At 43.6% G+C, this 14,617-nt stretch overlaps 1 protein-coding gene across 19 annotated transcripts in view; it reads left to right on the forward strand.

Moving 5' to 3' along the window:
• inpp4b (inositol polyphosphate-4-phosphatase type II B) overlaps positions 1-14,617 on the forward strand; it is a 996,728-nt gene that overhangs the window by 692,732 nt on the left and 289,379 nt on the right. For all 19 annotated transcript variants that reach the window (XM_068043111.1, XM_068043134.1, XM_068043119.1 and 16 more), the window contains 2 exons: positions 3,316-3,427; positions 4,461-4,533. In XM_068043111.1, the coding sequence (XP_067899212.1) occupies positions 3,316-3,427; positions 4,461-4,533 (185 nt within the window). The remainder of the gene's footprint in view (positions 1-3,315; positions 3,428-4,460; positions 4,534-14,617) is intronic.

The raw sequence follows: 14,617 nt of genomic DNA on the forward strand, positions 1-14,617 counted from the left end.
ATAATGTTCTATCTAGGCACCACACTTTAGGAAGGATATCAAAGCCTTGGCGAGAGCTCAGAGGAGATTTACTAGAATGGTACCAGGGATGGGGGAACTTCAGTTATTTGGAGAGATTAGGCAAACTGGGATTGTTCTCGTTAGAGCAGAGATGGTGAAGGGGAGATTTAATAGAAGTGTTCAAAATTATTGAAGGGTTTTGACAGAGTAATTAAGAAGAAATTGTTTCCACTGGGTGAAAGGTCAGTCATCATCGTCAGCTGTCCCTTGATTTGAGGATGACATCTACTCCAGGTTATGAGTTTCTGCCATGTGTCTTCATGTGACTGAACAGGCTGATTCTCGACCCGCAGATTTTTGGGCATATGGGGTAGGACGTCCCACAAGGTAGTGGAATCCAGTATGCAAGATTTGCTTCCTTTTCTTTCCTTCTCTGCTGCCGCTCTGCCTTATCATTAAGGTGTTTAGACTCAAAGCATGATGCAGCTTGATGGACAAGTTGTTGACATTTTGAACTATTAGTAGCAAGCTTCCTCAGTCATCAATGTCAATGCTGTTGTGCTTCAACGAGAGCTTCAGAGTGTCTTTGGTGTTTTCTTTGTCCTCCCTTGGAACGCTGGCCACTTGAGAATTGAGAAAACATGAGCTGCCGGGGGAGACAGTTCACAGCCGCCTGGACACAGTGCCCAGTCTACTGAAGTTGATTTTGCAGGAGTTTTGCCTGAATGCCTTTGGAGCTGGCTTCAAGAAGGACACTAGCATTTGTTAAACGGTCCTCCCGTTGAATCCGGAGGATGTGGCAGAGGCATTGCTGATGGAATTTCTCTCGCGCTCTTAAGTGTTGCAGGTGCACAGTCCAGGTCTCACTGCAGTACAGGAGTGTGGTGACGACAACTTTTCTGTACACTAGGACCTTTGTTGACTTGTGGAGGTCTTTGTTGTCAAACACTCGCTGCTGTATGTTGTAGAAGGCTAAATGGGGGCAGCTGATCTGGTGTTGGAGCTCCTCAGTAGCCTTTTGAGAGAGGTGGCTGCCAAGGTATGGGAAGTGCTCAATGTATTCCAGCTGAAAGGTTGGTAACCAGAGGACAGAGGTGTAAGTTACATAGCAAAAGAACTAGAGAGGAAATGAAGAGAATTTTTTTTACACAGCGAGTTGTAATGATTTTTGATGCACTGCCTGAAAGGCTGGTGAAAGCAAGTTCAATAGTAAAATTCAAAAGGGAATTGGAGAAATACTTAAAAAGGAAAAATTTTCAGTGCTGTGGGGAAGAGTTGCCATGGGCATGATGAACTGAATGGCCTCCTTCTGTGCTGTAACATTGTATAAGTCTAGCAAGTTTAAGTTTAGCTCGATATACAGAACAGAGAAAATCTTGATGAATGGATTTATAATGTTGCTGCAATTTTTGTTATTTGTTCATGGGATATGGGCGTTGCTGACAAGGCTAGCATTTATTGTCCATCAGTAATTACCTTTGCAAATGTTGGGGTCAGCTGCCTTCTTGAACTGCTGCAGTCCATATGGGGTGGCTACACCGACAGTGCTGTTAGGAAGGGAGTTTCAGGACTTTGACCCAGCGACAGTGAAGGAACAACGATATAGTTCCAAGTCAGGCTGCTGTGTGGCTTGGAGGGGAACTTGCAGGTGTGGGTGTTCCCATGCATTTGCTGCCCTTGTCCTTCTAGGTGCTAGAGGTTGCGGGTTTGGAAGGTGCTGTCGAAGAAGCCTTGGTGCATTGCTGCAATCCATCTTGTAGATGGTACACACTGCTGCCACTGTGTGTTGGTGCTGAAGGGAGTGAATGTTTGTGGATGGGGTGCCAGTTGAGCGGCTACTTTGTCCTGGATGTTGTCGAGCTTCTTGAGTGTTGTTGGAGTTGCACCCATCCAGGCAGGTGGAGAGTATTCCATCACACTCCTGACTTGTACTTTGTAGATGGTGAACAGGCACTGGGGAGACAGGAAGTGAGTTACTTACCACAGGATTCCTAGCCTCTGACCTGCTCTTGTAACCACGGTATTTATACGGCTACTCCAGTTCAGTTTCTGGTCAATGATAGCCCCCAGGATGTTGATAGTGGTGACCGTAATGCCATTGAATATCAAGGTGAGATGATTAGATTCTCTCTTGTTTGAGATGGTCATTGCCGGGCACTTGTCTGGCACAAATGTTACTTCCACTTATCAGCCGAAGCCGGGATAATGTCCAGGTCTTGCTGCATTTCTACACTGACTGCTTCAGTATCTGAGGAGGTGCGAATGACGCTAAACATTGTGCAATCATCAGCGAACACCCCCATTTCTGACATTATGATTGAAGCAAGGTCATTGATGAAGCAGCTGAAGATAGTTGGGCCTAGGACACTACACTGAGGAACTCCTGCCCTGCTGTCTTGGACCTGAGATGATTGACCTCCAACAATCACAACCAACCTTCTTTGCACTAGGTACGACTCCAACCAGCAGAGAGTTTTCCCCTGATTCCCATTGACTCCAGTTTTGCTAGGGCTCTTTGATGCCATACTTGGTCAAATGCTGCCTTGATGTCAAAGGCAGTGATAGTGGTGAGAGGAAATCTTACTGCCTAGTTCACAACCTAGTTTCTGCCCCGGTCACTTGTCGGTCCATACAGGCCAGTGAGGAAAATATCCACATAGTTGTCCTGTATACATTAGGTAAGCTGCTATGTCCACCAGCAGCTAGAAAAGATTGCAGCCTAGCTGGGTCTCAGATCCTTTGGAGATCCGTCACAGTTCATTGTTTACTGCAGTACTGCTGAAGCCAGGATAAGCTTTTGCTTACGTAAAAAATATTATCCTTGAATTGATATAGATGAAGAATTTAGAAATCTAGGCACTTTGTATGATTTAACATCTGCACTGACATTTAATTCTGATAGACTAAAGGCTAAGCATCCTGACTGTATTTACGGTAGAGCGCTGAGCAGACCATATTCTCTCAAATGTTATTGTGACTAGTAGGGTTGGAGCGACCATGATGCAATAACAGTTTTCTCATTTTGCTATTCTGTTGGATATTTGAGTTTTTTAGTATTTACACTGATCTTATCACTCAGTGCTGGGCAATATGATGGACATGTCCATTTATAAATAGATGCACCAAGAACATCTTAAAATAAAACAGAAACTGAGTCTTGCAGCCAAAACATGTTTGAGTGCAAGCAATAATTGGAAAGGAATAATATTTTAAAAATCTTACGTGGCATGTAGATTTGAGAACATGGAATTACCAGTGAAATGCTGTTGAGAATTCCTTTTGCTTTGAGTCAAAAGATATTCAATTATGTTTCAGCCCTCTGGATGGTTCAAGCAAAGTGGGGACCATAGTGGTCAGCAACCTTAAGATGGGAGAGAATGAAAATGAAGAAACAGACCAAACCCCTGGTGAAGTGTCGAGGCAAAAGGTAAGAAAAACAACCTGCTGTGTATATATACATTTAGCATTTCTATTTTTAATGTTTATTCAAATCCAGCCTCGAATTAACAGTTCATTATGTTGTTCACTACAAGGTTATATTTACCTAACAGGTTTGACATTAGCAACACTTAACTACAATGTAGAAGTTCAATGGAATGGCGCAGCTTACAGAATGAAAACGTATACTTTAACATTTAACTTTTTTTTGTGATTTTAAAGCTCATATCGACTCTGAAAAAATATTGTCCATTTACAATAGCAGAGCATTGCCACACAGATAAACATATCTCCATCTGTAATGTATATGAAAATTCTTTTAGATGTACGCAATCCCTCTCAAGTAACACTTCCTGTAACATTTTCCTAACACACTTTTTCCAACATGCTTTTTCCATCATAACTGTCATGTTTTGTCATCATGATTAAACATAGCTATTCACTTCATTTACCTTTGATTTATCTTCAAGATTTGTCTCTAATGTTGCTCACTTACACCTGAGACTTGTCATCTGCCTCTACAATATAGGTGATACTGAGATGCTGTTTTTCACAATGTCACCAATCTTGCGGGTACTTAAATTGGGCCACAGGCTGATGCTCTCCGCCACTTATCTTCCCTTCTATGGCCTGATTCCCTGTCTTGACCTCCTGAATATGATTAAAGGAAAGTTTTTTTGTCACATAAATTAGCAAGTTTGAGTCCTTTGCGAACTGTACTGTGCACAGAAACTGAGGGTTAGTTGTGTTTTGAAAATAAATATGTTTCAAGATTTAAGTCTAGCGATTACTACAGGTAATATTAGCACCTGAAAGCTTAGTACAACCATATGACATTCCTCTGCTACTTTAACATAGGCATTATTCTGTTTATATATGATAGTACCTGCACTGAAATAGTGAACAGGGCAATATACAAATGCGTGAAACATTTATTCTGTTAATATCACCAGTAATAATTTCTTGCCAATAATGTTTTGTTTTTGAACCAGTTTAGTGAGTTTTATGTAATCTCTTTACAGTCAGCTTCTTTTTGTGGGAGTCTGTTGCACAGAACAATTAATGACCCAGGAAAATTCTCACTTCTTGATTCAGGTATGTTTGTTCTTTATTTGGCTGAACTATAATTAACTTAAGACACAATGTACTTGCGTGAATCACATATTGATGCCCTGTCATATAAAGTGAACACTTTTGCTGGAGTTATGCAAATATCCTTCTGCCATGAAAAAGGGACATATACTTTTTTTTCTACCAGATAAAAACAACTTGGATTTTTTTTAAATTTTCTTTCCCCTCACATAACTTGCATCAATGAAAATGCCACAGAACATTTACCTTTAAGACATATGTTGCAATTAGTAATTTACCATTAGAACCTATTATGGCATATGGGATTAAAAAGTCTCCTCCCTGTGATTTAGGCATACATTTAGTGGAGCAGGGCAAGAACTGTTCTCTGTGCTATTACTCCAATTAGAGATACAAGCACACACAAGAGTTTACCAGGATAATGTTGTGGAACACTTTGATGCTGGCACTTGTTATTAAAAAAAGAAAAATGTGCTTTTCTTACGCACTGACATTATTCATCTTAAGCATGAAATATTTATCAAGATTTCAAGACTCTGTTGGGGAAGTTTTAATTTCTATACCTAATTAATAATGTATTCATATTAGCAAGGGTTTTTTGTCTCCTTAATAATGTTGCCAAACTGTCAGCCATGAAAGTGGTAGTTACCTCACAGCAGTTCCATTTTAGAAAGAAGAATTCAGCCCCTTACACCTTCTATAATTCTATTAGGAGATTTAACAGTATATTACGCTGTATAATTTAGATATTGGCAGGAGTAAAACAAATTAGGTTGAATTTCTTGATACATAATGTTGTAGTAAAATTACAGATGTGCGCTGGAATTTTCTGGGCCCTTTGGGGATGGGCTGGGAGGCGGGAATGCTGGCAAAATGGCACGGGAAGGCTTCGGGGGTGGTGCTCGATGTCTTCCCATCGCCATGCCATTTTGCCAGTGGCAGGAAAATTGGCAGATCAGCTCCCTCCAGGACACCAGTTGAGCCAGCTAAATTTCCAATTAAGGGCCACTTCCTTCCTCCAGGGGAATTTTGCCCACAGCAGGGGGGCTGGGTGGAGAGCCTGATCTATGGGCGCTCCATGGACCACAGGGGGGCCACCGGCAGCAATGGCCATCCTCGTGGCAACGGTACCGCCAGCGCTCAATCACCACCCCTCTACCACCCCCCCCCCCCCCCCCAATTGCTCGGGCGGCATCCCTCAACTCCACTTACCTGTCTTCAAGGGCAACTGACCATCGAGGAGCACTCATCCCACTGCCGCAGCCTCAGCAATGGCCGCCCCTAGTGGTGGCGCCGCTGAGCTGCCAGCCCTGTGATTAGGCCGGCACCTCTTGGGGACAGCCCCGATGGCGCCCACTTAATTGGCTGCCACCAGTAATATGCCTCCCTGGGTCCCGCCACTGGCTGAAGCGGGGTTACCTCCTGCCTTCCTCTTCTGTGGGCAGGACCTCTGCCACGAAATTCAGCCTGTGTGAAGTTAGCAGTTCTCATACACTTCTCAATACGGCATTGCATTCTAGAGATTTGTGAATCAATCCCTTGATTGACATATCAAAATATTAACTTATCTCCCTTTGTTGGTATTTCAATGACAAGTAGTGTTTCGTTTGACTTGAGATTTGCATTGAAATTTGTAGTTTGCTTTTCTTGGTCAGTTTTTCTTGAGTCAAGTAAATAATTATACGTCACTGATGCTGAAGGTGAGAAGAGAAAATCCATGAAGAATCTTCATGGACTACTTGCTCTTGGCATTAAATGAAGAAAACCTCTAGGTTTACACATAACCCACCCACCCTTCCAGTATTTCATTAAATGGGCTGACAGAGGGAAATATGTGACTCTGAAGCGCCAAAATACATTATTACAGTACATTATACCATGTAGCAGCAACAACTTTGATCATTGGGTAGTGAAACTGATGAGTATGATAATTTACAAAGTCTGTTTTTATGACCTGAAGTACATATTTAGATTCTCTGATTACTCACTGTACATAGTGGTGTGATACTGAAGTGGAGCTGAAATGCTACAAGTTCGATTATTGATCTCAGCTGGGATAGTAGTGGGGTTACTGTAACTCCTTATTCCTGGGCCAGGAAAGGGAAAATTCAACTCTGTTTTCCATGTTGATCACTATCTAATGACATTAAAATATCATGATCAGTTAGAGAAAATAATCAAAAAGGCTCATGGAATGCTAGCCTTTATATCTAGAGGACTAGAATGCAAGGGGATAGAAGTCATGCTTCAGCTATCCAAGGGAACAGAGAGGGTAGATAGAGAGAAACTATTTCCACTGGTTGGGAAGCCGAGGACTAAGGGGACATAATTTAACAATTAAAGCCAGACCTTTCTGGAGTGAAATTAGAAAACAGTTCCACAGATAAAATGTGGTAGCAGTTTGGAATTCTCTTCTGAAAACAGCAATTGAGCTAGATCAATTGTTAATTCAAAATCTGAGATTGATTGATAGATTTTTGTTAAGCAAAGTTATTCAGAGATACGGGGCAAAGGTGGGCATATGGAGTGCGGTCAAAGATCAGCCCTATACTCAGTGAATGGCAGAACAGGCTCGAGGGCTAAATTGCCTACTGCTGTTTCTATATTCCTAGCTGTTGGAAAATACATGTAAATATTGTCTGAGATCAGGCTTGCTTCTGATCATTTCCCTGTGTGTCTCCCCCGCCCCCCCCCCCACCCCCCGCAATCCCCTGTCCATTGTCAAATTGTCTTTCAGCAGAGAGCTGTGCTCAAAGGGAGAGTAGGTCAAAAAAATTGGAGCTACTGTTTTATAGCATCATCTCCAACTTGCATTTCCCTTGATTGTAGATTTCTTTTGAAATTGTGGAATTGATGAATTTACTCTTTCCTTTCAGTACATATCACGACTTTCAGGAGGTAGGAGAGAGGTTTGTACAGGAAGGGAATGGATAATTACTGTGATCACTATTCCACAAAAGCTGTCAGACAGATTATATTGGTGATTTGATGTGAAAAATTAAAGCAGATTTGTGCCATTATTGTCACATGAAAGCACTCCACCCGGCCCCCCAGGTAAGCCTCTGACCTCCCCTCTGCCGATCATCGAAGTTGGCACTCCTCAACCTTTAGATAGGAACTTAAAGGGGTCAGCACTGGATGATGCACCGAGGAGGAGCAAGGGTAGCAGGAAAGGACAATTCACGGTACAGCTCACTGGAGGGCAAGCTTATGCCTTAGTCCGACTGCAAAGGGCGGAGAGGATTACATCTGGCGTCTGGCTTTCAAAAGATGAGTATTCGCTTATTACCAATTTTCAAGTGCCGTTGACTGTCTGTCAGGGGAGTATGCAATATGGTGGAGAGTGTGGCGGGGTCCGTTTCCAACCAATGTGTGATACTCACATGTGGCAGTGAGTCATGGCCATCTGCTTTTGGAGCATGTGGTGATCTCTGCAGGCTGCAGTTGGGTCCACTGACCATTGTCTCCAGCATCACTGATAGCATCTGTCAGGAATCCACATACTGAGGCTATGCAGAGTTTGGGAGCTGCTATTTCCAGTAGCTTACTAAGCTTGATGAAAAACATTGTTAAGTACCTCAGGAAATCAAAGCACCCAAACGATTTTTTTCTACAGATAATTGAGGGTGCTGGGTCGCTATCCCATGCAAGTGACAGTGGCATCATGGGAAAGGTGCATGCTCTCTAAGGATTACAACATGCCTGCTCCACTGCCATCCACTCATCCAGTGTCAGCCCTGGTGTAGCAAAACCAGCTGGGTTGGACTCCCACGGCAGCAGCCGAGCTGCCAGAGTCTGCTGCTGCGTCTAAGACTCAAACTCAAAATCAATCATTGAATGTCCAACAGCCTTATACATCCCAAGCTCATGCCAATCAAGGAGTATCTAGGAGCACTGGATTAGGTAGAAGAGCAGAAGTTAGAGACTTAAGAATTTGCACCTAGGTGAATAGCAGTTAGTGGCAGTGTAAAGTTCATTGTAAATGATATTATTGTTTGAAATTCTTGTGCAGAGTTTGTTTGGTGAGAACTGGATGACTATGCAATATGATTTAGTCTGAAATCCCCTTGCAGTCCTATGAATAGAGGAAGAACTGGAACTGGTGATCGAGAGCAATTGTTGGTGCAAGGGAACAATAAGTTTTCAGCCAAAGCACTCCTGGATGAGCTCTTACAGCTCTCAGGATAGGTGGGCCTTACTCTTTAACATTCTCAGTGTCTTTCTGTTGTGCATTTTCCTCCATCTCCATGACTTTCTCTGCAGTTCACTTGATGGATTGGTCCCTCGAGCTGGTAAAGTTGTGCAGCGTGCAGCAGACAACAATAATCTTGGAGACTCGGGACACCTTCAGACTAATCTAGGCAGTGGAAGCATTGGCCCCAATAATGAAAGGATGGGTTTTCAAAGCCAGGGAGGAGCTTCAATTGGGACCTCTCACTTGTTGTGGAGTTTTAATTCAACAGCGTGTCTTTTTATCGACAAACTCCCCACCCAGAAGTCTGCCTGATTGACAGGCTTGGCTCCCAGTCAGTGAGGATTGGAGTGGGGGTGAGCACTCCGGAGCAGGCTACAGGAGCATGTAAGGTGTCTGCAGTTGCGAGCGAGGGAGGGATCTACTCCCCAAACCTGGTTGTGGAGGGAGTCTGATCCTTAACACTGGTGGTGAGGGCATGGTCCAATGGCAGAGTGGGTTCCAATGGTGGCAGGGGTTCCGATGGCAGAGATGCAGGTAGCCATTGGGTAACATTCCTGTTCCTTCTGGCCCGCAAGCAGTGCTGTAAGGTCATTTACCTTTTTCCCCAAAGCTTTCCTCTTCTAGAATTGTTGGGTTTCCCGAGACCTGGGATAAACCTTTAAGACTGGTTAAATGTGAGGCTACCAGCCTTATTCTAATAATTAAATGGCCAACCCACCTCCTGTCCTGCCTCTGTTAAACCTGATTGGAGGTGGGTTGTGGTCAGGTTTCAGGTTAAAACAATTTTTGGATTCTAGTCCACCCATCCATCGTTGGAATGCCCCAGGTGCGGACATCATCGATAGCACCCATGTGGCCATCAAGGCATCCAGTGACTGGTCACTCATCCATCAACAGGATGGGCTTCCACTCCCTCAATGTTCAACTGGTCTGCGAGCATATCAAGAGCTTCCTCCATGTGTGCGCTCACTTTCTTGGCAGCTGCCATGACTCCTTCATCCTCCACCAATCCACGCTGCCTCAGATCTTCAGTCCAATCCCCAAACTAGGGATCCTAGGAGATGAGGGATATCCCTTGAACAGTTGGCTACTGCCCCCCCGTAGGGAGCCCATGACAGAGGCGATAGAACCAATGCCACCTGCTCAGGGCAACTACTGAGGCTGTCGAGCTTCTGAAGATGTGATTCTGGTGCCTGGACTGGTTGGGTGGCACCCTCCAATACTGTCCTGCAAGCATCTCGGTAATTATGGTGGTCTGCTGCGTTCTCCATAACATCGCCCTCCAGAGGGCTGTGGACCTTGAGACAATGAGACCCTAGAAAGAGACAGCTCATCAGGCTAGGAGCAGGAGGAGGAGGCAGAGGGAGATGGTGCTGAACCGAGAGGTGCCCCTGCTGCACAACAAGGTGGCCTTCCCTGCCACCCTTTGGGAAGAGGACCTCCCTCCCGGTCTCCAGCATTAGATTCAGGTCGGCATCGATGAAACGAGGAGCTGCCCTGCCACTGGTGCCAGGCATCCGGCTCCCCTGTGACATCTCGCTTCTCTCTAGTGCAGTGAAAGGCTTTGACATGAACTGCAGTTCTCTCCCTCAGAAGAACAAGAATCCTCAGTGATGGCTGCCGTGAGAGTCTAAATCAGTCCCACACTTCACCTGATCCACCTCCGCTCAGCCCCTACTGGCTCTAATTGGACAGGAAACCCATCTCCATATCAATTAAGGGCTCCGCACATGACAATCTTAACTTTTTAATCAGTTTCCCACCCAACGCAGGTTTCTGAACTGAAAGCAAACCCGGCTTCAGTTTCCTGCCTCCGTGGCAAAAATTCAGCCCTGTGTGCACCGTCAATGATGTGCAGCACTTGGGCGAAGCCTGTCAAAGTCCAGAGACCTGTCTTCCTGCTTTATTGCAAAAATGGGGAAGAATATCAAGCCGTTGGCTTTGGCAAAGAGTGTGCCCATCACCTGGTGAATACAGACCAGCATAGCTGATTGGCTGATACCGCATATCCACCTGCTGCAGCCTGGAATGTTTCTGAGGCATAAATGTTTGGGGCCACCGTGACATCATTGGCCACGTACTTATGATCTTGTGTTGTGCTTCAATTGGTGCTGCAGCTGATTTAAAAAAAAAAAATTCTGAGGCAGCCTCCCTGCTAAAGCAGAACCTCCTTTTACACACTGCTCATCCATGAACTGCAGGTAAGAACTTTTGGACCTTAAGGCCTGCTGTGAATTTCCCTCCTCCTGTCTTTTCTTTCTGCAGCTGCAGCACCCTGGAGTCCAGCCACCTTCTGCTCCTCCAGCCACAGTGCAAGCACCTATTGAGACCAATCAGACATTTGCCAGAAATCTCTGGTCAAAATCCCTCTGTTGACTCACCAAATAATCATACCCTCCAAGCTGTTCACTCCCATGATTTCTGTCACTGATTTACAATTGGTGAGTCAGGCGTCACTGCTATTGAGAAGACCCTAGTTAGACAGACATGCTGGATGCCTAAAAGAAGCCCAAAGTGGTGATAAGCAAATTCTGAGAGTCAAATGGCCAAACAAGATTGCAACCCAACATTCAATGCCATTTGTGCAGGCATACTCCCTAGTTGAAAGTTTCCCCATCTTTATTTTAATCATCTTGATTTTCTTAAGCCATTTTGATTATGTAGATGCAAAAAAGTCAAAATGTTTAACTTTGGATTTGTTTCTTTCTATTTCCCACAAAATAGACTTGATTTCAATACTAATCACCCACTGTAACAGCCATCTGGCATCTGGTACTTACATGCATTTTAAAATTACATTTCCTTCAGATGTCTTTGCAACTAGATAGACCACAGGTTCTAATCTGAATTCATCATTTGGTAGTCATTATAACAAGGAACTCATCATTTTGCATGTTTCATGCAGTGTTCAACAGGGTGTAAAAAAAAAAATTGAGAGGTAAAGACCTGCTAACTGTGTTGTACAGGTACATTTAATAAAAACAGGATGAACAGCAGTTTCTTTTGACTTGTGTTTTTTTTTTAGTTTGAAGTTTAAAATAATCTTTATTTGCTGGACTTCTTCATCTCAGTTTTCCTTTAAAATCATGCATATGCATGGCTGGATAGTAATAAACAATGTTTTCAATTCTTTTTGGCAATTTGACCTTTGGATGCCAACATTAGGGTAAGATTTTCTCTATCCACAATGTGCATAGATAGATCATAAACAATTCCTTTATAAAGACATTTATGATTTTACTGCATTCAACACACACAGGAAATCTTTTCACATTGAGCTGATGTTTTAGCTCTCGGGTATGGTGGACTGGAGACTCCTCCCTCCACTCCCATATTGTGATTCTACTTGGAAACTCTATCATTTTACTAAATTGCATCTATTCATTTCTTTGAAAAGCACAGCTTTAGTTGATAGTCTATTATTTAAAAGAGTAAGTGACAGATGCAAACAGCACACAGTGGCAACAGTCCTGGATATTTGATGCTATCCTTTTTGAGATTTACTGTTATTTCTCTCGACTCCTTTAAAGGGGCATCATCACTTTTGGTAGTTTTCCAAATAGGCTTATTCAGAAGACAGGAATAACCATTCACAATAATTTGGATAATTTACCGTTTTGCAGATTGTGTAATGTAGCACATTACACATTCTACCTGCAGCTGCACAAGTTTTCAAAATCTTTGTTTTATTCAAAATTGTTTATTTTTTAGTACAATGTTTCAGCTGAAACTGTCTAATCATGAAAACTAGCAGATGTAACTGGTATTGTAGACACCTAATTACATTGGCAACACAAACATTCTCTTACAGCCTGAAGGGACATTGACATTGGCCTCCTTTTAATGGGTCATTCACCTCATTGCTGTTTGTAGGAACTGACTTGTGTACAAAAAGACTGTTTCATTTGCTTACATAAAAATAGTGGTTTTATTTCATCGTGATTCATTGTGAATTGCTTTGAGACATAATAAGAAACTTTATTCATGTTAATTTTTCCTTTGTAACATTTTTGCTCCTTCGCAGACCAACAATTTTTTTAAAAATTTGTTCATGGGATGTGGCCGTCGCTAGCTGCACCAGCATTTATTGCCCATCCCTAATTGCACTTGAGAAGATGGTGGTGAACTGCTGCAGTCCTTGGTGTGTAGGTACACCAACAGTGCTGTTAGGAAGGCAGTTCCAGAATTTTGACCCGGTGACAGTGAAGGAACGGCAATATAGTTCCAAATCAGGATGGTGTGTGGCTTGGAGGGGAACTTGCAGGTGATGGTGTTCCCATGCATCTGCTGCCCTTGTCCTTCTAGGTGGTAGAGCTCGTAGGTTTGGAAGGTGCTGTCAAAGGAGTCTTGGTGCGTTGCTGCAGTGTATCTTGTAGATGGCACACACTGCTGCCACTGTGCGTCGGTTGTGAAGGGAGTGAATGTTGAAGGTGGTGGATGGGGCACCAATCAAGTGGGCTGTTTTGTCCTGGATGGTGTTGAGCTTCTTGAGTGTTGTTGGAGCTACACCCATCCAGGCAAGTGGAGAGTATTCCATCACACTGCTGACATGTGTCTTGTAGATGTTGGACAGGCACTGGGGAGTCAAGAGGTGAGTTACTCGCTGCCAAATTCCCAGTCTCTGACCTGCTCTTGTTGCCACAACATTTATGTGGCTCATGCGGTTTAGTTTCTAGTCACAGGTGACTCCCAAGGTGTTGATAGTGGGGGATTCATCGATGGTAATATCATTGAACATCAAAGGGAGATGGTTAGATTCTCTCTTGTTGAAGATTACCCGGCACTTGTGTTGCGCGAATATTTCTTGCCACCTATCAGCCCAAGCCTGGATGTTGTCCAGGCCTTGCTGCATCTGGACATCGGCTGCTTCATTATCTGAGGAGCCACCAATGGTGCTGAACATTGTGCAATCATCAGTGAACATTCCCACTTTTGACCTAATGTTGGAGGGAAGGTCATTGATGAAGCAGCTGAAGATGGTTGGGCCTAGGACTAACCTGAGGAACTCCTGCAGTGATGCCCTGGGACTGAGATGATTGACCTCCAACAACCACAACCATCTTCCTTTGTGCTAGGTATGACTCAAACCAGCGGAGAGTTTTTGCCTTGATTCCCATTGTCACAAGAGTTTTCTTTATTTAGTTTTAGATTTCGAGATACAGCACGGAAACAGGCCCTTCGGCCCACCGAGTCTGTGCCGACCATCAACCACCCATTTATACTAATCCTGCACTAATCCCATATTCCTACCACATCCCCACCTGTCCCTATATTTCCCTACCACCTACCTATACTAGGGGCAATTTATAATGGCCAATTTAGCTACCAACCTGCAAGTCTTTTGGCTTTTTGTCTTTTGAAAGCTTTGAGTACTGTGTGTTTTGAAAATAGAGAAAAAGGATTTTCTGTGAACATTAAATGCTGTAACTTGGTGTTTGAACTGAGTGAGACAGACTGCTAAACACCTGTTCCAAACAACAGCAAGGAAAATGACAGGTCAAATGACTTACTGTTAAGAGTTCAGTTTCACTTTTGCTGTGTGAAGACCAGTAAGCAGGATAGGCAGGAGGCAGAAAAAACTGGCTGGGACCTCTCTTGTAAAAAGAAATTCTGCTTTTGAGGTGATGGCTGTGGTCTGCCTGAAGAGGGAAAAGACCCCTGGAGAGGAAAAGGCCCAGGAAAAGAGGAGTTGCTGCTCTCTGTGGAGAAAGGCTCCTTTGCTGAGAGGAAGCCCTGCATTTTTTTTAAAAGGTAGCAGATTCCTTTTGCCTCCAGTTCCTGAAAAATCCCAGCCTCAGGAATGATTCCTGTTGTCTCTTGAGCTTTCAGGATCTCCCAAAACATAAGAGAGCTTCTATTACTAGACTACTATTTCAAAATCCAAGTAGACCT

This window comes from Heterodontus francisci, chromosome 1 (genome assembly GCF_036365525.1).
Source record: "Heterodontus francisci isolate sHetFra1 chromosome 1, sHetFra1.hap1, whole genome shotgun sequence".
Taxonomy (NCBI): domain Eukaryota; kingdom Metazoa; phylum Chordata; class Chondrichthyes; order Heterodontiformes; family Heterodontidae; genus Heterodontus; species Heterodontus francisci.